This window comes from Apodemus sylvaticus, chromosome 10 (genome assembly GCF_947179515.1).
Source record: "Apodemus sylvaticus chromosome 10, mApoSyl1.1, whole genome shotgun sequence".
Taxonomy (NCBI): Eukaryota; Metazoa; Chordata; class Mammalia; order Rodentia; family Muridae; genus Apodemus; species Apodemus sylvaticus.
Window position 1 is genome coordinate 75,917,077 of NC_067481.1, and position 27,447 is coordinate 75,944,523.

Below are 27,447 nucleotides of genomic sequence, written 5' to 3' on the forward strand. Positions count from 1 at the left end.
GGTAGTCCCTATATAGTAAGGGAATTTGTTCATGACTTACATTCTGTAGTCCAACTCCCCAACAATGGTCAGCAGGAGCTGTGAATGGAAGTACAAGGATCAAGAAGTCGCTCAGTCCCACAAGGCAAGCAGGCAAAGAAGAGAGAACCAATCTTCCTTCTTCCAATGTCCTTATGTACATATCCAGCAGAAAGTGTAGCCCAGATTAAAGGTGTGTGCCACCACACCCCTATCTGGGACTTGCTTTGTCCCAGATGACCTTAAACTCAGAGAGCTCCCTTTCATAATCTGGGATTCATAGCCATTATGCCTCAAGATCTCCATTCCAAGGTACAGGACAGAAATTTGTATCTCTCAGCCTCTAGAATAGGATCACAAGTGAGCCTTCCAATTCTGGATTGGAGTTCATTCCGGATGTAGTCCACTTGACAACAAGGAGTAGCCACTACAATGATATAGGTAGTATATTCTCATTTCTGCATACTTTAGGTCAAGGTTTTTGCCAGGAGCAGAACGGCTAGCAGGAATCATCATGCATTAAAGGACATTTAACAGTATGCCTAACCACCTGTGATCTGCCCAGTCTAACAGTAGATGTCCCCTGAAGGAAAGGCCCAGAACTCAATCCATGAGGCTTCCTGTCACAGCCAGCCTTCAGTGTACACGGGAAACCCTAAGAATTAGGCTCTAATACCAGTGACAGAATACCTCAGCAGAAGAAAGGATAAACTTGCCAGTGCAAATGAGAGCAAGCAGGCAAAGAATGCAAGTCTCCTTTCCATGTGGGCTGCCACCAGAAGATGTAGCCCAGATTAAGGGTAGTTCTCCCAACCTCAGATGACCAAATGTAGAAAAATGTCTCCCAGAGTGTGCCCAGCTAGTTGGGTTTCACTTTATTCCAGATGGAGTTAAGTTGATCAACCAGATGAGACATCACTTGGGGTTTATTAAAAGACAAATCTACAACACTTACATATGTTGCGGTCCAAGAGATTCCCCACGAAAGACACTATATACTAGTGAAACCAAATATTTTGGAGGGTGTGTGTTTTGTTTTGCTTTTCCCCCCACAAGGTTTTCTGTATAACAGCCCTGGATGTTCTTGATCTCACTTTGTAGATCAGGTTGACCTTGAACTCGTGTGAATGCCTCTGCTTCTGTATTCCATGTTCTCTGGACACACACACATACATTTTTGTAATGTTAGCATCAGCCTGTGAAAGACAACATGTGTTATTTGGGTTGTTTTGTTTTTGTTTTTTGCTATTGTTTTCTTGAATTCTGGATACTTTTCTCTGAAAAACAAATTCTAGTTGCACTAATTTTTTTTCTGCAAATGTCATGTAGTCTTCACAACTACATAGAGCCTTACTGTATATACATTCTTCACCCATTCATCTGTATATAAATATCTACACTAAATTAATTTAATAGGGACCATCAACACATTAGCTATAACCAAGGATGTGCATGCATCTGTGTAGTTTGTTGACTAACAGTCCTTCAGTGTCCCGACCCACAGGACAGTCAGCAGGGTCCCCGGACCACCTAGGAGAAGGTAAGAGATAAGAAACGCGAGAGACAGACAGCAAGACAGTATTCTGATCAAGCTTTCAAATTTTATTTTTTACACAAGGCAATTTAAAACGAAGCAAGCAAAGTGTAAAGGGGTAAAGTCATTGTATTTGGGGAAAAATCTCAGGGGGCTGGCATTGATTCGTGGGAATAGTTTCTCAGAATTGTCTCTTAGAAGCTCAGGGAAAAGCCAGATATTGCTGCAGGAACTTGGCACAATAAATTGATCATGAGGAGGTGACATGGAAAGGAGTTGCTATGGTAACCTAACCACAGGTGAGCTCTGTTCTGGCCCACTCAGGTGAGCTCTGCATGTATTGACCATCTAACTACTTGGCTAATCTTTAAGCTAGTATATTTCCTTCTAAAAGCAGGCTAGAAATGACTGAAAGGAGGGGTTTTGAGATCTATGTGAGAATGGCTGCTGGCACTTCAGGTTGAATTGAGTAATGTACCTGGGACAGTGATCAATTTCTGAAGGAACTTCAACATTTAACAGTGAATAAGGTTCCTCTTTTCTATATTTGGTAATGGTAATGGTTTCTTGGTGGTAACAATCTGATTTAATTGCTCTTTGTCTGATGGTTCAGGATAATGAGTAAATTTTCAAGTATATATTATCCATTTTGTGTAGTCTCTTGACTGCCTCTTCAGCTCACCAATTGATAGAATGTTTTGGGTTTTTACTGTTTCAGAGATTTTTACATTGTCAAAAAGAAAATCTCCACATGCTTCCAGGTCTCACATCATTTCTGATGATTCTTCTGCATCACACTCAGCCTTAAAGGGCACAATTTAGGTATCAAATTTTTTGGCTGAGCATTCAGAAGTCACTTATGCAACATTCTTTGACCATTACGAGTTTATCGAAAGTTACTCACTATACAGAGCAGCTTCTATGGCCAAAGTTGACAGGGGTAGCAATTCTTTGATACAGATATACATAAATATGTAGATAGCAAATTAATTGGGATATCATGCCCACTTAACCAAATAACAGTAGCCGATTCCCCACCAGAGCCTATGACTGCCACAAGCACAAGGTCTTGATTGAAAAGCAAAGGGTTTTCAGCACCAAAGTGTCAAAGGACTTTCATAGATAGCAAAGTCACAGGAAACCCAAGAGGATAGATCAAGAAGAGTCTCCCACATTCTTAAGATTATTCCTTCTGACAATGGAGAGAACTCTCCAATTGAATTTGCTACCATTCATGTCAATTATTGAAATAAAACAAGAAACCTGAAAGTCAGTATGCATGTCATAATGTGATCTTAACTCGAAAGACTGACAAAACTATGAAGTTGGGTAATATCTTTTCCAGAAAATAGTCAAGGCATCTTAACCCAGTCTGAGCTCAAACTGTCAATCCATAGAACAGCATCCTTAGCTTAAATTTGATCTTGATGAACTAAAAACACTGTAAAGAAGAAAATACTCAAAGATCAAAAAGTTTGAGTCAAACAAAAATTTAAAGCTAAATCCAGTAGTAAGTGCTAATCAGTCTTGCAAATTTGTTAATGAGAAGTAAGTCCCTGTTTATAATGTAGGGGCAGATACTGGACCATGCTCTCCCATTGGTTGTACTTCCTGAACTAATTTGTTGAACTTCCTGGTTCTTTCCTCCCGTAGGTACCATCTACATTCCCCAGGCATGGGTCAGACTCCCTCTTATACATGCTCTCCAAAGGAGGATCTTAATTTTACCTTCAGCTTTGGCACAAATCTTCAAAATTTCAAGATGGAAAACAAAATCCTGTCTCAGGAATTAAAGGCCTTCATTGAATCATCCCTAGAGAATGGAAACCTTCAAGAAACAGTTTCTGCAATCAGCAAAGCTCTGGGTGACATTGAGAAATCCCCACTGAACATTGCAGTGATGGGGAGGACAAAGGCTGGAAAGTCCAGTCTCATCAATGCTCTACAGAGAGTGGGGGCTGATGAAGAAGGTGCAGCTACTACTGGGGACATAGTTACAACCACTGAGAGAACACCATACCAATATGTAAAGTTTCCAAGTTTGACACTATGGGACTTGCCTGGCATTGGGTCTATTGCTTTCCAATCACATGATTATCTGAAGAAAATCAAATTTGAGGAGTATGACTTCTTAATTTTTGTCTCTTCTCTATGGCTGAAACGTGATGACATACAACTTATCAAGGCCATTGTGAAAATGAATAGGAGTTTCTATTTTGTTAGAACCCATATAGATCTTGATCTAAGGGCTATAGAAAGGACATATCCTAGGAGATTCAAGAGAGAGAACACATTAAAGCAGATTCGAAATGCCTTTTCAAGTATACTTAAGGAAGTTACCCAACAGGAGCCTCCAGTCTTCTTAGTCTCTAACTTTGATGTGTCTGACTTTGACTTCCCAAAGCTGGAATCTACCCTTTTGAGTGAGCTCCCGGCCTACAATCGCCACATGTTCATGCTCACTCTGCCAATTGTCACAGATTCCACCATAGACCGGAAGAGGGATATGCTGAAACAAGCGATCTCAAAGGTATCCAGAATGCCAAGAGCATGGGCTACCATACCGTTCAGAGGATTGACCCAAAATGACATGGAGATCTTGGAACAGACTTTGAATGAATGTAGATCTTCCTTTGGCCTGGATGAGGCATCACTGGAAAACATTGCTGAGGATTTGAATATGACACTGAAGGAACTCAAAGCAAACATTAAGTCTCCATATTTACTCGCAGATGAGCCAGATATATCCTTAACAGATAGAATATTGAAGTACATTAGAAATCCTTACTTTTCAAAGTTTTCCCACTTGAAAAATTACTTCATTGACACGGTTGCAAGTGATGTTAAAATTATCCTTAGCAAAGAAGAGCTTTTAAGAAAGAAGGTAAGCACATTCAATTCTAACATCTCTATGTTGAGAGGAGTCCGTGGGGAAAACATTTCCAAAGTTGTTGCAGGAATTACCTTTTTATTTCACTTTCCTGACATGTTTCAATGTGATCCTGATGAATTTTGTCATATCCTTTTTCAGCACCTGTTGACATCCTGGGGGTCTCTCTGGTTGAGACTGTTACATGATGCACTCCTAAGGCTTTTCATTGTAAATCATCTCATGACCGTGGTGTCTAGTTGCTTTGTATTTAAGAAGTATTTCAGTCAGATGGAACGCTACTTGTCAGTTTGCTTTTGATTCCTATGCTTTTCTGACACCATGAGGGAAAATCTGACGACATTTTCATATCCATTTCCCTTAAGAGCTTCAAGGTCTCCATCATATAGTAAGCTCTTTGGCCAACTTAGAGTTCGTTTTTGTATAGGGTAAAGGGTGAGGGTCAAGGTTTAGTCTTGCCTGATGTGGGAAGCCATCCTGAGCTATTCGGACTATTGCTTACTCATAGCCCTAAGGTGGTGGCTGCTAAAATATAAGAACAATTAACTAGAGCCTCTCCCGTGGGCCTTGGTTTAGCCATTGTCTCGAAGATAACTGCAGAATGATCCTGCCTGCATCATCTCCCACGACTCCGGTAATTGTGGTGGAAGGAAGTCCTGAGATAACTGTGGCAGGCTCCAGCCTGTGCAAACACCTATTGTCTCCACAGGAGGACCCTTATCTCTTCCTGCTGAAACTGCTAGGATTGCCCTTTCTTCCTTTGTCCTTGCCTTGGGGTACGCCCCTCCTGAAAGCCTTAAAACCTGTGTACCCCAGAACATTAAACGAGGCCTTGACATAACCCAGACTGTCTGTCTTTCTTGGTGCTTGGCCTCCCACCTTCTCTCCCCCTTTTTGACCCGCAGGTAGCACCCCTTCGGAACCCTGGAATAACTGACCCGCGAGACGGGAACAGTGGCGCCCGAACCAGGGACCCTAAGTACGGTCAACTACCGGATGACGGAGGAGAAATCCGGGGAAAAGGAATCAAGGACCCCACAGACCGCATCGCTCGTGTGTCGCTGGAGGGGCAGGTGAGTGGGCAAACATTGTCGTCCGATTGTCATTGGGGAAAAAAAAAAAGAGGCTAAAGAGGCTTGATTCATAGGAGAAATCAAGCAATCATTCAGGGAGAGAGGAGTAAGAGTTAAGAAAAAAGATTTAATTAAGTTCTTTTGTTTTGTCATGAGAAATGTCCTTGGTTAATTTTAAGTGGACCTGACATTCACCCGCTAACTTGAGATAAGGTTGGTAAAGAAATTAATAAGATTTTGAAAACAGGTACAGGTGAACCAATGTCTGATACATTCTTTAGTTACTGGGGGCTCATTCAGAGTGCGAACGAGGACCCTGCTGAATATTGCCTCCGCCCTTTGTCTTGGGCAGCTTCTGTGACCTTGCTTTCCCATAAAAAGAACTCTCCAAAACCTTCCTTGGTCGTTATAGACAGGTCTGAGTCCCCACCATCCGCTCCTGTAACTTCTCTTTATCCTCTGCTCCTCAGAGACCCATCCCTTGCTGATATGCCATTAAGTTTAGAGACCCCCTGGGGAGAAAGCCAACTTGGAGGAGAAAAGCTGCAGAGAGCAAGCAGTCCTCTTAAAGGAGCTATGAGGGACAAATGGTCATTCTAACTTCAAGATTTATTTCAAAGTCAAATGCCTAGAAAAAGCCAGAGCCAAAACAAGCCCCTTCACGTGGCCCGCCACCCTATACCCAGTGATAGGCATGCAGTGCGGCTCCTCTCAGCAAAGTCCCTCAGACCTTTACTGGGTCCAGGTAATCACTAGAGATCGTCCTATACTCAGCCTTAAAATAAATGGTAAAAGCTTTGAGGGCATCTTAGACTCAGGTGCCGATTCTACTGTGATCTCGCAATGTGCTTGGCCCCCTGCTTGGCTTTTGCAAGCCTCTCTGACCCATCTGCAGGGGATTGGACAATCAAAAAAACACTCTCCAAAGCTCAAAGTTGCTGACTTGGGAGGACAGAGGGAAATACTGGCTCTACTCAGCCCGTCGTGGTTTCTGGTCTGCCTGTTAACCTCTGGGGAAGAGACATTCTCTCTCAAATGAAAGTCCTTATGTATAGTCCCAATGAGGTTATTGCTCAACAAATGCTCTCCCAGGGCTATCTCCCTGGACAGGGACTAGGCAAAAATGGACAGGGGAGACCCATGCAGGTAGAAGTCAGAGACTGCTGCTGAGGCGGCGGAAGAAAAACTGCTCATGGGCAGCATGTAAGACTTGGACTGCAGAGAAATTCCTGGGCTCTCCTCCCCTCTCCACAGGTGTGTGTGTTCAACTAGGCATCCTCCTTCCTCCTTGTTAAATCTTAAATAAGAGAAAAAGCAGGTTGCAGAAAAGCAGTTTTTCCATGTGTAGGACACGGTATCAAAAAAAAAATAATAATAATAATGGTTAGAAGCTATTTCAAAACTCTCCTGGAAAGGAGAAGAAAATGGGAGACGTCCTGTTTTCTCTCTGAAACCTACTGGAGATCTCCTTAGTTCAGGTTAAGATATTTGGATCTTTTGGGGACATCAAGTTCCCTCTCTGTCTATTGTACGTCTTTGGTGCACCAAAACTTGTCTATATGTGTGTCAATTCATGTTGTCTATTGTTTTGTTTGGCTGAATGATTGGTTGTTTTTATGTTTTATGTAAAAAAAAAAAATGGTAAAAAGGCGTTATCTTGCTGGCAGTCCTGCCAATTGTGGTTTACACAGAGGAGGCTAATTTGAGGTGCCTCACATTCTAAGGTAGGAGTCAAAGACAGCTGGGAAAAAAAAAGCTGCTTTTTAAAGGGCCAGGAGCCGGACAAGTGGAAATGGTTAATTCTCCTAGAAAAATTTCTATCATGACGATGATTGGGTTCAAAGTGCTTTATTCCCCTGAAGGTACAGCTAGAAAAAAAAATGTATTTGGTTTAAATTTATGAGATTTATATGATCACTTCATTTTTATTTCTAATTAGTCTTAAAGGTATAAATGTTTTACATATCTTGGCTATAGAGTTATAAATTAATTGGCTATAATTTAAAAGGTATAGTGTTTTGAAGAAAAGGTTAGTTTAAAACTGGTGATTCAGTGTCAGAGTCATCTTAACTAGCTACACATGGCATGACGCAACCCAGGAAATACAGGCCTCTAAGATGCTTCTAAATTAGCATGGTGATTTGTGTGAATCTTGGCCTGGAGATTGGATTTATAAGAAATACGATTTAAAATAATGTCTCTTCAATAAGTTACAAAGTCATACATTCAAACACAAGATGATGGACAAACTTTACAATATAAAAATATATTTGCCATTAATTTTAAGGAGAAAAGATTGTTTAAAACTGGGTTTTGCTTTCAACAAATTGTAGTTATGCTTTGATATTACAGGTTCCTTTTGTTATTTGACCTTCATACAATGGGGTCTGGTTACTCCTTACAGGACCGGTGGGTGTAGGTCTGGCCTTAGAGGTAACAAACTCAGATCAGGAGATTTACATTTGAGTTAATACAAAGCTCAGAGCTGCCTCAAAGCCGCTCAAAGCTGCAGAGGACTGAGAGATGCAGTTTTGTCTTGCAGGCCTCACTTAGAGAGTTTCTGGCCAAAAGAACATTTTAACAGATTCATACAGATGTGGTTCAAAATAAAGTTCAAACTTAGATCTATAAAAGAATTTCATTAGAAAGTTATTCCTCAAGAAATGGCTTGCTCTTAACATGGGCTTTTAAAGTTTTTAAGAAAATGATTTTCAAAAGGTGTTAAGATAAATATTTTGCCTAAGACTCTGCTTTAAGTTTGTCATTTAAGTCTCTGATGTTCTCAAGATAGATGCAAAACAAATACTGAGAGACATAACTTGGAGAAAGCTACCATAAGTATTTGTCAACAGTTTGATATATGTTCACTTCCATTCCTTAACAAAGAGAACATTAATGTAAAATCTCTCCAAATACGATTTTGACATCCTCCAATAAAGATTTGATATAATAATAAAATGTTACAAAATAAAATCATAAAAATATTTTTAAAAGACTGTTTTAAGAGCGTGATAAAATGTTTGTTCCTTATTTAAACAACAAATTGATTATTATTAATTGTTAATCTATTACATGACAAGCCTTTTTGACAAAATTAATAATTGTTATCTAAAAGATAAATTGTTAAAAATTTGCCTCTATACATGTTTTTATATTGTTATAGATTTATACATACATCCTATAAAAATGTAGCTACTGTGGGAGTAAAGCTCATATAATTAGATCACATGTTTATTCTTTTGAGTGTCCCCTTGCTTCAGAACAGATAATTGAATTGGGTGCTGTAGCTATTTGTTTTAAAATGTTAAAAATCAAACTTTTGATTTTTATATTAATAATATACATATATAGCTCATGGCTTACAAATTGCTTAAAGTTGTTTCTTTTTAATGATACTAATTCTTAACTTTTACAATTGTTTGTACAAATACAATTTAAAAAATTAATCAAAAATATACATACAACTATTGACAGCTTTTTAGGCTTTCTAGTTATAACTGTTTTAACATAAGAATCAAAATATAAAATTAGTTGTTACATATGTTATTTTTTAATACTAAATGTTCCAAATCAGATTAAGACAAATATTATAACTGATTATTATAATCAGTCATTTGAGATGTCTTATTAACAATTTAATATTAATCATATTACTAAGATTCCTCATAATTTACAAAGACAAGATATTATAAAACAGGCCCATAAAACATTACAACAATATTTTTATAATAAAAAAGGGGAGAATCACATCTCTATATACCATAAAATTTTTAAATTTTAATGCTAGGGATCTCTCTGAGTGTAGAGAAGAGGGCATGTTTGTGTTCTTTCTACAGGATGCTGAATGAACAGGCTAGCTGCCAGAGTATGCTGATGCTGAGATTTCACCCTGGCTTTCCACCTTGCTCTCCAGCCTTTTGGGGCCCCTCCTGGGTCTTTTGTTTCTTTTGTCATTTGGCCCCTGGGCCTTTAACAGATTAACCAGTTTTGTTAAATCACAGATTGATTCTGCCTTGACAAACGTGGAGGTAGCAACCATCGGCCTTCAGTTCTCTACCCTTGCTGCAGGCAAAGAGCTTTCTTGGTTCCTAAGCAGTAGAAACGTCAATGCCAGAGAGGGTGACCTCTGGCTCCTAATAGTGGCTGAGGGCCATAAGCTGTGGAGTAGCCAATGACGGGAAATATTGTGGTGCCACGAGCCAGATGCACACCGCCTCTTGGCTGCAGGGTAACTCCATGACGGGATTATTGTGAGTCCTCTACCTGGATGCCCGTCACACCCACCAAGGGCCTGATTAAGCCATTGGAGTGGGATGTGATGCCAGGAGTGGATGCAACTTACATAGCCTAAGGCAGAGGCCCTGCCCTACTAGGATCTAAAAAGGCCTAGTTACTGCGGTGCTGGACGTGGGGGCAAAACCACATAGCCTAAAACAGGCTCTCCACCGACCCTCTTTCCATAGCCACCCCCCAACTTAAGAAAGAAAAAAGGAGGAGATGTACGCCCCTCCTGAAAGCCTTAAAACCTGTGTACCCCAGAACATTAAACGAGGCCTTGACATAACCCAGACTGTCTGTCTTTCTTGGTGCTTGGCCTCCCTCCTTCTCTCCCCCTTTTTGACCTGCAGGTAGCACCCCTTCGGAACCCTGGAATAACTGACCCGCGGGACGGGTTACAGCCTGATGTCCACAGTTTGCACAGTTCCATTCCTCAAACCATGTGCCCTTTGTATCCTGTGATCATTTGGAAACCTTGTTGAGATATTGACTGACAGTAAATGCATTCTGTTGGCTGCACAGTTATTAATATAGTTCTGGATATGCCCTTCCTGTCAGTTTGTTGGTCTATGGTCCTGTCTTCATAGCATTATTGGACTGTTTTTTTTTTTTTCACTGTGGTTCTGTGCGATTCCTTGAAATCAGGTATTATAATGACTCCTAACACCATTGGATTTGATCAATCTGGTTTGACTGTAGTCTTCTGTGTTCCCATGTGAGTTTTGTCATTCCACAGTCTAGTTCCATTCTAAATGGCATTGAGGTTGTACTTGAGATTACATTGAGTCTGTAGATCACTATGTGAAGTATGAAGTTTGATAATATGAATGTTTATAAACTATAAGCACAGGAATCTTAGAATCTTTTGTCACCTTCTTTGACATTTCTTTCATCTCTGCTTTGGAGCATCTGAATTCCTTGGGTACTTATTCAAACTTGATTGCTTCCTTCCTTCCTTATTTTCTAACTTCCTATGATCTTACTCTGCCTTATTATCTGGTGTGTGTGTGTTATGTCTACTGTTAATAAACTTTTTCTTTTTTAAAAAAGCTAATAAAATTATTTTAAAATATACATCTCAGTATTGTCATTTTTAAGTCATAAAATAATGTATCATATTAAATGCCTCTTATATGTACATGATTTCTTCTGATGCTTAAAGTAATATGCACTCAACCAGTTTTTGAAATCTATTTGGAACATTAAACATGATAGAAGTAGAAAAATCTCTTATGAAATCCTCTATGAATGAAAATTGTGACAGAGTCCTGATTAGACAGAAAGCATTTCATCTCCAAGGGAGAATATGCAGTGTAACTGTGGCTTCATAGAATGAATTGAGTAATGTTCCTTCTGTTTTGATTTTGCAGAATATTTTGAAGAGTATTGGCATTAGTTCTTCTTTGAAGGTCTGATAGAATTCTGCACTAAAACCATCTGGTCCTTGGCTTTATTTTATTTATTTATTTATTTATTTATTTATTTATTTACTTATTTTTGGTTGGGAGATATCTTATGACTGCTGCTATTTCTTTTGGGGTTATGGGGACTGTTTTGATGGTTTATCTAATCCTAAAAGTTATCTAATTAACTTTGGCACCTGACTTCTGTCTAGAAAATTATGCATTTCATTCATATTTTCCAGGGTTTTTTTTTTTTTTTTTGAGTATAGGCTTTTGTAGTAGTATCTGATGATTTTATTGAGTTTACTCAGTTTCTGCTATACCTCCCTTTTCATTTCTGAGTTTGTTAATTTGGATACTGTCTCTTTGCCCTCTGGGTAGTCTGGCTATGGGATTGTCTATCTTGTCGATTTTCCCAAGAATCGGCTCCTGGTTTTGTTCATTCTTTGTATAGTTCTTTTTGTTTCTACTTGGTTGATTTCAGCCCTGAGTTTGATTATTTCCTGCCATCTACTCCTCTTGGCTATATTTGCTTCTTTTTGTTCTAGAGTTTTCAGGTGTCCAGTTAACCTGCTAGTGTATGTTCTCTCCAGTTTCTTTGTGGAGGCACTGAAAGCAGAGTTTTCCACTTATCAATGCTTTCATTGTGCCCCATAAGTTTGGGTATATTGTGGCCAATATAATTTTCACCAAACTCCAAACAGTCTTTAATTTCACTCTTTATTTCTTCCTTGACCAAGTTTTCATTGAGTGGGGTATTGTTCAGCTTCCATGTTTATGTAGGCTTTCTGTTGCTATTGAAGAGCAGCCTTACTCCACAGTGATCTTATAAGAAGCATGGGATTAGCTTCACCTTGTTGAATCTGTTGAGGCCTATTTTGTGACCAATTATATGGTCAGTTGTGGAGAAGGCACTATGAGGTGCTGAGAAGAAGGTATGCTGCTTATCGCTTTATTCACAGACTACACAAGAGAAACTGGAATGGCTGTGGTAAGGGAACAGAGATCATGGGGCCTAAGCACTCAAAGGAGAAAGGGAGCTTTTCCATAAGATATAAGGTTTTTAATATGCTGATCTATATTGTTAAGGGTTTTAAAACCTATGGGTATTAATAGGAGTAAATGGAATGCAAAGGCAACTCAAAATAAGAAGTAAACATTGATGCAGGAAAAACATAGAACAAGTAGATGATGAATGGGAAACAAAGGAAGAGGAAGACCACGGTAGAAGAAAAGGGCTGAATGAGGGCATGTGGCATGCAGAGCAGAGATCGAGCCCGCAGCCTGGAGCAGAAAGGAAGTGTTCTGTTAATAATGGTATCAGCAGCTGAGGTCCCTCTTTACCATAAGAACAAACTCCTAGGCCTTGCCCTGCTGTACTGATAATTACAGTGTCTCTCTTTTTTTCTTTATTCAGCATCCTCAACTGCACACAGACATATGGGAGACTTCCTCTAGCACACCCTCTCCTTTAACGGATCAACTTTTGGCATTCAGCTTTGAAAAATTTTTTAAGAATTTCAAGAAGGAAGGCAAAATCGTCTCTGAGGAAACCATCACCTTAATTGAATCCCATCTGAAGGATAAGAACCTTCAGGGGGCATTGTCTACAATTACTCATGCTCTGAGAAACATTGACAAAGCCCCACTGAACATTGCTGTGACTGGAGAAACAGGGACAGGGAAATCTAGCTTTATCAATGCCCTGAGGGGAGTGAGGGATGAAGAAGAAGGTGCAGCCCCCACTGGGGTGGTAGAGACAACCATGAAGAGAACTCCATACCCACACGCAAAGCTTCCCAATGTGACAATATGGGACCTGCCTGGCATTGGAACCACTAACTTCCCACCACAAAACTACCTAATGGAAATGAAGTTTGATGAGTATGACTTCTTCATTATCATCTCTGCCACACACTTCAAAGAAATTGAAATACATCTGGCCAAAGCCATTGAAAAGATGAACACCAAGTTCTACTTTGTCCGTACCAAGATAGATCAAGATGTCAGTAATGAGCAGAGGAGTAAACCTAGGACTTTCAATAGAGACAGTGTCTTAAAGAAAATTAGAGAAGACTGTTCAGGGCATCTTCAGAAGGCTCTCTCCAGTCAGCCTCCAGTCTTCCTAGTCTCTAACTTAGATGTGTCTGACTTTGACTTCCCAAAGCTGGAGACCACCCTACTCAGTGAGCTCCCAGCCCACAAACGCCACATCTTCATGATGTCCTTGCACAGTGTTACTGAGACTGCCATTGACCGCAAGAGGGATTTCCTCAGACAGAAGATCTGGCTGGAGGCCCTGAAGGCAGGAGTTTTGGCCACCATTCCACTTGTGGGCTTCATCGGAGATGAAATACAAAAGTTAGAGAAAACCTTGAATCTCTACAGGTCATACTTTGGACTGGATGAAGCCTCACTGGAAAATATTGCCAAAGTTTTCAATGTGCCTGTGAATGAAATCAAAGCACACCTTAAGTGTTTCCATTTGTTAACAAAGAATAAAGACATGTCCTTCAAAGAAAAAGTGTTAAAGTATATTGAACATATTTCCTGTGTTACTGGGGGACCACTTGCCTCAGGCCTTTACTTTAAAAAGACTTACTATTGGAAAAGTCTCTTCATTGATACTGTGGCAAGTGATGCCAAGTCTCTCCTTAATATGGAAGAGATTTTATCACAGAAGCAAAGGTTGTCCAGGCTGATCTCCCTATATACTGGGGAACAGGAAGAAAGCTATGAGGCACTGACTTTGCATTGGTTACAGGCACTGACTTAAAGCCTGCTTTTAAGCAGCAAACATTTTCTGGAAAATATCAGAGGATTCTTCTCTTTCACAGATAGAATATCACTACAGCAATACAGAACACCAATAGCTTATAATTTAAGATCAAGAACCGACAAATGAGACCTCATAAAATTACAAAGTTTCTGCAAGGCAAAGGACACTGTCAAAAGGACAAAACAGCAACCAACAAACTGGGAAAAGATCTTCACCAACCCTACGTCTGACAGAGGGCTAATATCAAATATATACAAAGAACTCAAGAAGTTAGACCCCAGGGAACCAAATAACCCTATGCTCAACAACATTAGTCATTAGGGAAATGCAACTCAAAACAACCCTAAGATTTCACCTCACACCAGTCAGAATGGCTAAGGTTAAAAACTCAGGAGACAGCAGGTGTTGGTGAGGATGTGGAGAAAGAGGAACACTCCTCCACTGCTGGTGGGATTGCAAGATGGTGCAACCACTTTGGAAATCAGTCTGGCAGTTCCTCAGAAAACTGAACATGACACTACCAGAGGACCCTGCTATACCACTCCTGGGCATATACCCAGAGGATTCCCTGGCATGCAATAAGGACACTTGCTCCACTATGTTCATAGCAGCCCTATTTATAATAGCCAGAAGCTGGAAAGAACCCAGATGTCCCTCAGTGGAGGAATGGATACAGAAAATGTGGTATATTTACACAATGGAATACTACTCAGCAATTAAAAATAATGAATTCATGAAATTTGTACGCAAATAGTGGGAACTGGAAAATATCATCCTAAGTGAGGTAACCCAATCACAAAAGAATATGCATGGAATGCAATCACTGATAAGTGGATATTAATTAGCCCAGAAGCTATGAATACCCAAGACACAAGTAGCATATCAAATGACTCCCATGAAGAAATAAGGAGAGGGCCCTGATCCTGGAAAGGCCTGATCCAGCATTGTAGGGGAGTAACAGGACAGAGAAAAAGGAGGGAGGTAATTGGAGAATGAGTGTAGAGAAGGCTTATGGGACATATGGGGAGGGGGGAACTGGGAAAGGGGAAAGCATTTGGAATGTAAACAAAGAATGTAGAAAATAAAAAAAAAATGTGGCATATTTAAAAAAGAGAACTCTCTTCCATTAAAGTGTCATTATAAAAATATATGGTTGTATACCTGTGACTTATAATAACTTTGCCTAATTAAACTGGGATCATTTGTCCCAAGGAGATTTCCCAAGCTGTGCAACACTCTCCTGAGATGAAGAAATTAGCACACTGTGTAACCATTTGTGCTTTTCTGTATCTGCCTCAGTTCCAGAATATTGACACAGAGGTTCATTTATTTATATATTAATGCCTATCCCTTAGTTAAGTGTGTTCCACAACTAACTTATAACCTGTTTATACTATTCTATGTCTGAGACAAGTCTGGTTGCCTATTCTCAGTTTCATGCATTCAATTTCCTCCACAATTTTGTAGTGAATCTCTTCAGCCTGATTGTTTCCCAGTTATATATATATATATATATATATATATATATATATATATATATATACATGCACATGCACATGCACATACACATACACATATACATATATATCCCTGAGTTGTCCCACCTATTTTCTCCTGCCTTTCTGTGGGCATTCAGCTCTTTGCTGACAGATGATGCTTTGACACCATGCAGAAGGGCTTGTTGCTACAATCCTCTCTTGACTTTCTTTTGAGGTTTAGGAAGTAGAGGGGACTGCTTCCCAGCACACATCTCTACATGAGGTGGTATCTACATAGACATGATAAGCACAGAGCAGATGGGATGATGACCATTGTCTATCCTACTTCCAGGGAGAGCTGGGTAATGCACGGATCAGTAAACACACCTGGAGTTCTGTCCTGACACAGACATTTTATTCCAAAACTTTCACCAGTCAAAAGGATGAGTTTGAAACCTGGGTTGTAGGCAAAACAAGCTTTTATTAAATTATCATTTCTTGTGGTATGGTAAAGGCTCAAAAACATCTTAAAATCATCCCTCCTGCTGGACAAGGGGCGCCTAACATAAGCGCTTAATGTCTCTCTCCCTCAACTTCCTTCTTTGTCTTCCTCTTTCCTCTCTTTCTATTCCTCAGGCTTTTGCTCTTCTTCCTCCTCATTCTTCTCCCTTCTTCTGTCTTTATTTCTCCCCCTGCTTCCATCTTTCATTTGCCCACTCAGTTGTGAGACTTGGAAAACACAGTATCTGCTGGGCAGACTTGCAGCCTCACAATATTTTGGAGAGTTGGTATTGCAGATTCTGTCCAAACACCAAGAATTCTCTCTTCTCTAAGAAATGGCAAGGCTTTTGTTGTTGGGTATTTTTTTTTCATCTCTATGGACTTCCATTGGTTAAACTGAGGCATTTGTACTAGACGTCATCTGACATCTCCTGCTATAGAGGAGTCTCTTGTGCAATGCATGGAACCATCACCTGTCAACAAAGTGCTGTTGGCTTATGAGCAAAAGTCAGGAAGCAATAAATGAGAGCTCTAATAAAAAGGATGGAATTCTAGGAGAAGGAGAGAGAATAGGATATCCCCACTTCACGGACAGATGGAGGGAAGGAAATGTGTTGTTACAGACTGTGGAAAGGCTTTGTATTTGTTTCCGCTGGAAAAACTCTGGATTCCTTTCAAATTGATAAAAATCAAAACTGAATATTTTGGCTGCCAATAATGAAAAAGAATCAAGAAGACTAAACAAATCAGGCACCATACATTCCTAATCCCTCTACATAGAAACTGCTATGGGACTGTTTCAAGCCAAACTTCTACTAAGCTTAGCCAATAAAACTTGTTGGCTATAAGACCATCCAGAGACTGCCCCACCAGGGATCCATCCCATTTAGTTACAAAACCCAGACACTATTGTGGATGCCCACAAGTGCTTGCTGACAGGAGCCTGATATAGCTGTCACCCAAGAGGCTCTGCTAGTGCATAACAAATACAGATGGGGACACTCTCAGCCAGCCATTGAACTGAGCACAGGGTCCACAATGGAGAACCTAAAGAAAGGACCCAAGGATCTGAAGGGGTTTGGAGCGCCACAGGAGGAACAACAAGATGAGCCACCCAGTACCCCCTTCCCAGAGCTCCCAGGGACAAAACCATCAACCAAAGAGTACACATGGAGTTACCCATGGCTCCAGATGCATAGGCAGCAGAGGATGGCTTTGTTGGACATCAAAGGAGGAGAGACCCTTGGTCCTGGGAAGGCTCAGTGCAGCACTGTAGGGGAATACCAGGACAAGGAAGTTGGAGTGGGTTGATTGGGGAACAGGGGGGGAGGGAGGGGTTATGGGATTTTTCCGGGGAGGGGGGCCAGGAAGGAGACAACATTTGAAATGTAAATAAAGAATATATCTAAGAAAAAATTATTAAAAACTCAACTGAACAAAAACACAAAAGTAGTTGGCTATGAAATTACCAGAATCATAATGCCATCTTTTCAAATTTATATTACTGTTTTAAAAAGATATTAACCTCCTTAGAAGGGCAGAATATAGGAAAATTGTATTAATTTAGGGCTAGAAGGGAGAAGCAGAAATTGATTAAGTATTGGGAGGGAGGGATCTAGGTGGGGAAGGGGACAGGGAGGGGAAGAGGGGAACATGATCAGGTATTCTGAGGAGAGAGAACAGGACTGAAGCCCTGAGGGCCAGCAGAAAGAATCCAAATAGGCAACTTCAAGAGGTAGGAGGTGGGGGGGACCTTCTAGAAGGTGCCAGAGACCTGGGAACTAAGCAACTCTCAGGACTAAAAGGGAGGGACCTTAGATGAAATGTCCTACAGTGGAGAGAGGGAACTTGTTGAGTCTACCTCCAGTAGAAACACAGGGCATCAAGTGGAGGGATGGGGTTCTCATCCCACAATCAAAACCTCTAACCCAGAATTATGGGCTGAGAAGATGTAATCTGGACTGAAAAAAAAATAGAAAGAGTAAAGAATAAATTTTAAAAGGCTGAAATAAAATTTCTGATGCATAAGTTAAAAAAAAACAAAAATATGTGGTGACATAAAGAAATCCAGGCCTTTGATCTCAAATGTAGAAACAAAGACACAGAGATAGAAACTCTAAGTCAAGTACTGCCCATTTGTCAATTCTTGATCTTAGAGCATAAGCTATTGGTGATCTGTTCAGGAACTTTTCCCCTGTGCCCATGTCCTCAAGGGTCTTCCCCAGTTTCTTTTCTGTTAGTTTCAGTTTGTCTGGTTTTACAAGGAGGTCCTTGATCCACTTGGAGTGAAGTTTAGTACATGGAGATAAGAATGGATCAATTCCCATTCTTCTGCATGCTGACCTCCAGTTGAAACAGCACCATTTGTTGAAAAGGCTATCTTTTTTTCCATTGGATGTTTTCAGCCCCTTTGTCGAGGATCAAGTGGCCATAGGTGTGTGGGTTCATTTCTGGATCTTCAATCCTGTTCCATTGATCCACCTGCCTGTCACTGTACCAATACCATGCAGTTTTTAACACTATTGCTCGGTAGTATTGCTTGAAGTCAGGGATACTGATTGCCCCAGAATTTCTTTTGTTGTTGAGAATAGTTTTAGCTATCCTGGGTTTTTTGTTATTCCAGATAAATTTGAGAATTGCTCTTTCTAACTCTATGAAGAATTGAGTTGGAATTTTGATGGGTATTGCGTTGAATCTGTATTTTGCTTTTGGCCAAATGGCCATTTTAACTATATTAATCCTGCCGATCCATGAGCATGGGAGGTTTTTCCATTTTTTTTTATTCGATATAATTTATTTACATTTCAAATGATTTCCCCTTTTCTAGCCCCCCCACTCCCCAAAAGTCCCGTAAGGCCCCTTCTCTTCCCCTGTCCTCCCTCCCACCCCTTCCCAGTTCCCCGTTTTGGTTTTGCCGAATACTGTGTCACTGAGTCTTTCCAGAACCAGGAACCACTCCTCCTTTCTTCTTGTATCTCATTTGATGTGTGGATTATGTTTTGGGTATTCCAGTTTTCTAGGTCAATAACCACTTATTAGTGAGTGCATACCATGATTCACCTTTTGAGTCTGGGTTACCTCACTTAGTATGATGTTCTCTAGCTCCATCCATTTGCCTAAGAATTTCATGAATTCATTGTTTCTAATGGCTGAATAGTACTCCATTGTGGAGATATACCACATTTTTTGCATCCACTCTTCTGTTGAGGGATACCTGGGTTCTTTCCAGCATCTGGCAATTATAAATAGGGCTGCTATGAACATAGTAGAGCATGTATCCTTATTACATGGTGGGGAATCCTCTGGATATATGCCCAGGAGTGGTATAGCAGGATCTTCTGGAAGTGAGGTGCCCAGTTTTCGGAGGAACCGCCAGACTGCTTTCCAGAATGGTTGTACCAATTTGCAACCCCACCAGCAGTGGAGGAGTGTTCCTCTTTCTCCACATCCTCTCCAACCCCTGCTGTCTCCTGAATTTTTAATCTTAGCCATTCTGACTGGTGTAAGATGAAATCTTAGGGTTGTTTTGATTTGCATTTCCCTAATGACTAATGAAGTTGAGCATTTTTTAAGATGCTTCTCTGCCATCCGAAGTTCTTCAGGTGAGAATTCTTTGTTTAACTCTGTACCCCATTTTTAATAGGGTTGTTCGGTTTTCTGGAGTCTAACTTCTTGAGTTCTTTATATATATTGGATATTAGCCCTCTATCTGATGTAGGATTGGTGAAGATCTTTTCCCAATTTGTTGGTTGCCGATCTGTCCTCTTGATGGTGTCCTTTGCCTTACAGAAACTCTGTAACCTTATGAGGTCCCATTTGTCAATTCTTGCTCTTAGAGCATACGCTATTGGTGTTCTGTTCAGAAACTTTCTCCCTGTACCGATGTCCTCAAGGGTCTTCCCCAGTTTCTTTTCTATTAGCTTCAGAGTGTCTGGCTTTATGTGGAGGTCCTTGATCCATTTGGATTTGAGCTTAGTACAAGGAGACAAGGATGAATCAATTCGCATTCTTCTGCATGGTGACCTCCAGTTGAACCAGCACCATTTGTTGAAAAGGCTATCTTTTTTCCATTGGATGTTTTCAGCCTCTTTGTCGAGGATCAAGTGGCCATAGGTGTGTGGGTTCATTTCTGGATCTTCAATCCTGTTCCACTGATCCTCCTGCCTGTCACTGTACCAATACCATGCAGTTTTTAACACTATTGCTCTGTAGTATTGCTTGAGGTCAGGGATACTGATTCCCCCAGAATTTCTTTTGTTGTTGAGAATAGTTTTAGCTATCCTGGGTTTTTTGTTATTCCAGATAAATTTGAGAATTGCTCTTTCTAACTCTATGAAGAATTGAGTTGGAATTTTGATGGGTATTGCGTTGAATCTGTATTTTGCTTTTGGCCAAATGGCCATTTTAACTATATTAATCCTGCCGATCCATGAGCATGGGAGGTTTTTCCATTTTTTGAAGACTTCTTCCATTTCCTTCTTCAGAGTCTTGAAGGAGAACTGGGTTCTGATGATACCAAGTAGCCTAGGTTTCTGTTGCTTGTGTTCTTACCCTTACCTCTTGATATCTGGTTATCTCTGGTGTTAGTTGGTCTTGCTGTCTCTGTATCTTGTCCCTCCTCCAAGCCTGTGTGTCAATACTCCTAGGAGACCAGTTTTCTCCTCATGGGATTTAGGTATGGAGGGCTATAGCACAGGGTCAGCTCCGGGGTACAGATGGAAACTGGAAGGATCCTGTGTGAGGCTGCTCCTCAGTGTCAGGAGCCATAATGAGACAAGCTAATATACTAGCAGGTGATCGTCCTGAAATGGCCTGCTTCTGATCATTATATAATATGTGACAGCTGAGCCCTCATTCAGCAAGGTTGTGTGGGATGAATTTTAGGAAAGATTCCTGCTATTAATATGCTTCCTGTTGTTATTAAATATATATAATAATCAGTAAGTAATAGCACAACTCTTTGGAGTACATCTCTGCAGATCCACGAAGATGTACTTTCTTATAGTGAGGCTATGTAGACAAATAATGACTTAAGTTTTACTGATGATTCTATAAGAATTCCTAAAATTCTATCTGTGATTATTAAGCTCTTTAATAGTTGAACTTCTATTGGTCCTTTTCTGCTAGTGAAAACTGCAATGAGAACTCTACCACTCTCCCAAGTGTCACCAGTTAATTGCTCTTAGATGGCAACCAGTCTTTCTCCTACTCAGAGCACATTCCAAGAGGTGGTAAAGCAATTAACTAAAGGTCATAAAAAATAGAACTGTGATTTGTTATAGGTGTTAGGACAGAAGATAAAATATTGACTGGGTTTATCTATACAAAACTTCACTTATAACTTAGTTATCATTTTAAACTTTCTATGAACCTTTAGAGAAGGCAAATCATAGCCGTCTAGCTAGATAATTGCTCCTAATGGGTATGCATGCAAACATTCTTTATTGTAAACTTCTATTTCAATTTATGACTTGATATTTTATATGAACTTGTGATAAACTTTGTAACATGTGAGCATGTATTCTGAAAAGATGTTTAAGGGCTGAGGACAAAGAGAGGAGGGACCAGAAGAATTCAGATGAGAGAAACAGAGCTGAGAGAAGAACTAAGCTGAGGAGAAGGTTTTAGTCAGAAGAGAACAAGATTAAGAGAATACAGAGTAAAATAACTTAGAAACTATAGGTAGCATAAAATAACTAAGAGAACAATGTGCAGGATGGAGAGGGAAAGAGGAAAAAAGAAGATGTTGCAGAGAGCAGAAGGAGCAGGCAGGCTTCTCCTCATCATGGGACAGGACTGGCCTCATGGTAAGGACAAGATAGGCTTAGTCTTACTAAGAGAAACAAAACCTTTTTCCTAACAACATGGATTTAATTCACTTAGCATTAAAAGGGTGGAAGCTTTTTCTTTCTCATTGTAATAAATATTGGAGTCCATTTTTCATCCAGAATGAGTGAGTTCTTTCTGCACCAGTGCTTGGTCTTTTGCTCTATATTCACTTATGTAAAAGTTTTTATTTCTGCAAGAGTTATACTCTTCTCCTGGATCAATAGAAGTTTATTACTTCTAACTTCTCCCTGGACTGACAAGCAAGAGGCATCTGGACAATAGGGAAAAGGCTCTAGCAACTAATCCTTTACTTAATCTCCTGATGTTTTTGGATGAGGTGCTAAGTGCCTGAGACTACAGTCAATATGGCTTCAGGGGAACACAGAAGGCAGGTCAATTCCTCTTTCTCCACATCATCACCAACACCTGCTGTCTCCTGAGTTTTTAATCTTAGCCATTCTGACTGGTGTAAGGTGAAATCTCAGGATTGTTTTGATTTGCATTTCCCTAATGACCAATGAAGTTGATCATTTTTTAAGATGCTTCTCAGCCATCTGAAGTTCTTCAGGTGAAAATTCTTTGTTTAGCTCTGTACCTCATTTTTTAATAGGGTTATTAGTCTTTCTGGGGTCTAACTTCTTGAGTTCCTTGTATATATTGGATATTAGCCCTCTATCTGATGTAGGGTTGATTAAGATCTTTTCCTAATTTGTTGGTTGCTGATTTGTCCTTTTGATGGTGTCCTTTGCTCTACAGAACCTTTGTAATTTTATGCTACAATAGCATAGTAACTTAGACTTAGATAAGTAAACCTTTTTATTATTCAGCAACCCTAAATTTTCCTTAAGACAAAGTCTTATCCCAGAATTTCATGAGACAAAGTCTTACCCCTGCAGATGCTCTTCCCCCTCCACTGCCTCAAGAAGTAGCAAGAAGAAAGAAACACCTCTGCAGGGCTGGTTCCCACCACCTCAGTTCATGTGTCCTGATGGTTCTGGGTGGGTCCCTCTTGTGGCAGGAATTTGAGTAGAACTGGTGGTCTTACCTGTGCTCACAGGTGTGTCAGCATTCCCAGGAGACCAGCTCTCTACTGGCAGGATTTGTGTATGGAGAGCTGTGGCACAGGGTCAGCTCTGGGGCACAGACCTATTAAATAATATTTAATACTACAGATAATAGTCTAGTTTAGTACAGAAATAACGCTTCCTAGGTTGAATAGATGGCAAATACTTAGAAACAAACAATTCAGATATGCTGTAAACAGGTAGTGTTAAAACAGAACAGTCTTACTTTACCGGGGACCCCTGAGTGAACCACATGGAGATGGAATCCCTGCAAAACACATGAGGTACTTTATTAAAAATACTAGCATTGCTAGAGTCACTCTGAGTGGCCCCACATCTTGTGCTGTGCAGGATTTTATACCTTGCTCAGGGCCGCTGCACAATGTGATTGGCAGAATAGTGTTATATTCAGACTAATTGGTTGTTTGACGATGAGGTAAGTGGCCAATAATCAGTGCTTTGGAATGTGTCCCCACCCTTAGGTCTTCCTCTCCCTCCCCCTTGTGGTCTGAGGAATGCAACACAGCCTCTAACCTTCTTAAGGTTCCTGAGGTAACTCAGTAGTCTTCAAAAACCTCAGAAACATACAGAGTATTCAATTTAAAGATATTTTATTAAGAAAAAGCTTTTTTGACAATGAGACATTTCAGTTTCTGTCAACTTCACCATTCTACTTCAAAGAACATTATTTCATCGAAGACTATCTTTATAGAGTTTTCTTCAAAAGTGCCAAGCTGGCCACTAGGCAGAAATCTTCCCTTTCTTCAACTGCTGATAATATTCTACCCAAACTGGGCAATCTGGACAAACTAGACAAAGGGAAGTCTACTGCCAAATTTTACCAGGACAGAGTAAGAAATCCTTCATATTTCCTGATTCACAAAAGTATGTGCCAGATATTCTGGGTCATAAGGCTAAAACTGATTCTCCAACAACACAGAGAATTTTGGGGGCATTGTCCACACAGCCATCTTTCTCTCTTTCCTGTACTTTTGTACACTCTTTGCCTGGACTTCCTGTATACTCAAATAATTTTTTAATTCTTTTCAAGTCTCTGATGGGATTGAAGACTAGATAGTCCTACTCTCACAACTAAACTTAAGTTGTTTAGGATTTAAGAAAATGTTTTAGGTCTTAGAAGATGTTTTATGTTTGTAATGCATGTATAATAGAAAGTGATTTAGATACAGGTCTCTGAGATCCCCAAGATACAATAGATGATAGAATACTTTCTCCTAGGTTGCCAAATACATATGGACTGTACATAAGGAATATAAATCTTACATGATAGTTCTCATAATTGTTATTATTGTACATGGTTTATATTTTAAGAGAGTCTTTTATTGGACTAAAAGGGAGAAATGTGGAGAGAATCTATTGTACAATATATGGAAGCATCAGTTGTCAATCAAATGCTGTTGGCATATAACCAAAAGGTAGGAAGTAAAGGTGAAATTTCTGGTTAGAAGAATAGAATTCTGGGAGATAGAGATTATGAGAGATTCAAAAACTAAAAGAATACAAAGCTAACTTTAAAAGACCTTTTATATGGCTCTAACAAACACACTAAACATAAAATTTTAGAAACACTCGTATTTACAATACCCTCTAAAAAAATAAACAATCTGCGGCTAAGCCTAACCGTGCTCATCTCCACCCAGCCCTTCAATGCTTCTTTTCCTTTTGTTTCCACCCAACTCACCTCTCTCTTCAACTGGCTCACTTCAGTTTGCTTTGTATCTGGCAAACATATCTTCAGGACAGGCTGACAGTCCTGGGAGCGGTCAATATTGAAACCTAAGCCCAAGTAACCTCGAGCAAAATTCTCTCTTCTCTTCCTTGAGGAATATCTGGTTTTCTTCTCTGTAAGATTTTCAATTGATTTTCAATTGATTGGCATCATTCACAGGATAAAAGGTCATCTGATATAGTCAAACCCTCCTGTGATGAGAGAATAGTGTGACCCAAAGTGAAGATATCTTTTCCTACAACATCATTAAATACAACAAGAAAATCCCTGACAGGATTGCCCAAAGACCCTTACCCGGGGTGTTGCTAAATTCTGTCAAGTTGACAATTAACACTAACCACCAGTTATACAACATATAATTATCAAGTTTGCTTAGTGACAACTTCCATATCTTTAAACATCTTTAACTATTTTGATTATTTTGTCAATATTCTATGGAAAGTATATCATACCAATACAATTATACAATTGTGTTGTATAATCAAATCAGCATCATTTTGTTTCCATTATAGCATCATTTCACAGTCTTTGATGAATGTCAGTACTTTGATTTCCTCATCTATGAATACATCAGAGGTTGATTTTTTATTCCATATATTCTTTGTTTACATTTCAAATAATTTCCCCTTTCCTGGATCCCCACTCCCCAAAACTCTCATAAGCCCTCTTCCCTCCTCCTGTTCCCCAATCCACCCCTTCCCCCTTCCCTGCCCTGGTATTCCCCTACACTGATGCACTGAGCCTTTCCAGGACCAGGGGCCTCTCCTTCCTTCTTCTTGGGCATCATTTGCTATGTGAATTGTGTCTTGGGTATTCCAAGCTTCTTGGCTAGTATCTACTTATCAGTGAGTGCATATCATGAGTAAGTTCTTTCGTGGCTGGGTTACCTCACTTAGGATGATATTCTCCAATTCCATCCATTTGTCTACAAATTTCATGATTTCATTGTTTTTAATGGCTGAATAGTATTCCATTGTGTAAATATACCACATTTTCTATATCCATTCCCCCATTGAGGGACATCTGGGTTCTTTCCACCTTCTGGCTATTATAAATAGGGCTGCTATGAACATAGTGTAGTATGTATCCTTATTACATGCTGGGTAATCCTCTGTGTATATATGCCCAGGAGTGATATTGAAAGACCCTAAAAACAAGGGCCCCTCCAGGCCTCGGAAGGTGACACCTAAATCACTCACGAGTAACGGTCTTGATGAAAACAAGAGGATTTTTATTCCAGGCACACTGGGGTTCACAGTCATATGCCACGCAGGGGTAGAGGACTGTGGACCCCGAGTGCAGAGTCAGAACAGCTTTTATAGGTTTACAACAAAGCCCACGCATCGCAAACCAATCATACCTTAGCGTCAAGAGCCCTGTGCAGTGCAAGCCAATTGATCTTCACCATTCCATGGATCCTAGGCCAGTCTGTTTAAATTATCCAAGCCTGTGCTCCGTGGACCAATTAGTATCCTATAGTCCAGTTGTGCGGGCTCCTGGGTGGGGATGAGGGTGCAAGCAGTTTACAGAGGCTAGATAAGCAGTTTAGTTAGCTCATTTCCAGTTACCTTTCAGGGCCAGGATCATGTACTCAAGAGCCTGTCTTACACCCTTTCACCTACTTCCATTCAGGGAATGGGCTCAAAGAATGTGACCTTTCACCTAGTTTCTGACAAAGAGCAGGGTCTGGAATTTGAAGTATTTAGGGCTTCTAGGAGGCTAGAATTAGGGCTCCTTTGGAGTGCGATCACATTTCTAAACTTCTGACTTCTTGGGGTCATTAGAGAGTTAGGCTGTATTTCTCATCCTTTCAGTATAGCAGGGGCTTCCGGTAGTATCCTGCCCAGTTTTCTGAGGAACCGCCAGACTGATTTCCAGAGTGGTAGTACCAGCTTGCAACCCCAAGAGCAGTGGAGGAGTCTTCTTTCTCCACATCCTCACCAGCTCCTGATTTCTCCTGAGTTTTTGATCTTAGCCATTCTGACTGAGGTGAGGTGAAATCTCAGGGTTGTTTTGATTTGCATTTCCCTGATAAGTAAGGATGTTGAACATTTCTTTAGGTGCCTTTCAGTCATTCGATATTCCTCAGGTAAAAATTCTTTGTTTAGCTCTGTACCCCATTTTTTTGTTTTTTTGGTTTGTTTTCCAGAAAGGGTTTCCTCTGTGTAGCTCTGGCTGTCCTGGAACTCACTTTGTAAACCAGGCTGGCCTCGAACTCAGAAATCCACCTGCCTCTGCCTCCCAAGTGCTGGGATTAAAGGAGTGTGCCACTACCTCCCAGGCTGTACCCCATTTTTAAAGGGGTTATTTGGCTTTCAGGAGTCTACCTTCTTGAGTTCTTTATATATCTTGGATATAAGCCTTCTGTTGGATGTAGGGTTGGTAAAGATCTTTTCCCAATTTGTTGGTTGCCATTTTGTCCTTTTGACAATGTCCTTTGCCTTACAGAAACTCAGTAATTTTATGAGATCCCATTTGTCAATTCTTGATCTTACAGCATAAGCTATTGGTGTTCTGTTCAGGAAATTTTCACCTGTGCCCATGTCCTCAAGGGTCTTCCCCAGTTTCTTTTCTATTAGTTTCAGTGTGTCTGGTTGTATGTGGATGTCCATGATCCACGTGGACTTGAGCTTCAGAGGTTAATTTTTAACATAGCATTTTTTATCAATTCTTAGGGAATTTTACAGCATGTACCCAATCACACACATGTCCCAGTTCTTCCATGTCTGACCCAATTCCCTTGTGACCTCTTTCCCCCAAAGAAGTTAAAAATAAAAATAAACATTTTTAAATCAATAAAATATATTTTAAATTTAAAAAGATTAATTTAGAAACCAAAATCCAATTTGT

At 40.1% G+C, this 27,447-nt stretch overlaps 2 protein-coding genes across 8 annotated transcripts in view; both read left to right on the forward strand.

The window, feature by feature from the left end:
• Positions 1-15,007, forward strand: part of LOC127693480 (uncharacterized) — a 51,487-nt gene extending 36,480 nt beyond the window's left edge. Inside the window, 3 exon segments of the mRNA XM_052194381.1 lie at positions 3,206-4,436; positions 12,614-13,880; positions 13,883-15,007. Coding sequence (XP_052050341.1) covers positions 3,228-4,436; positions 12,614-13,880; positions 13,883-13,935 — 2,529 coding nt within the window. The 5' untranslated portion in view covers positions 3,206-3,227 and the 3' untranslated portion in view covers positions 13,936-15,007.
• The window catches only part of LOC127693473 (T-cell-specific guanine nucleotide triphosphate-binding protein 2-like), a 444,108-nt gene that overhangs the window by 75,881 nt on the left and 340,780 nt on the right, over positions 1-27,447 (forward strand). The window lies entirely within an intron of this gene.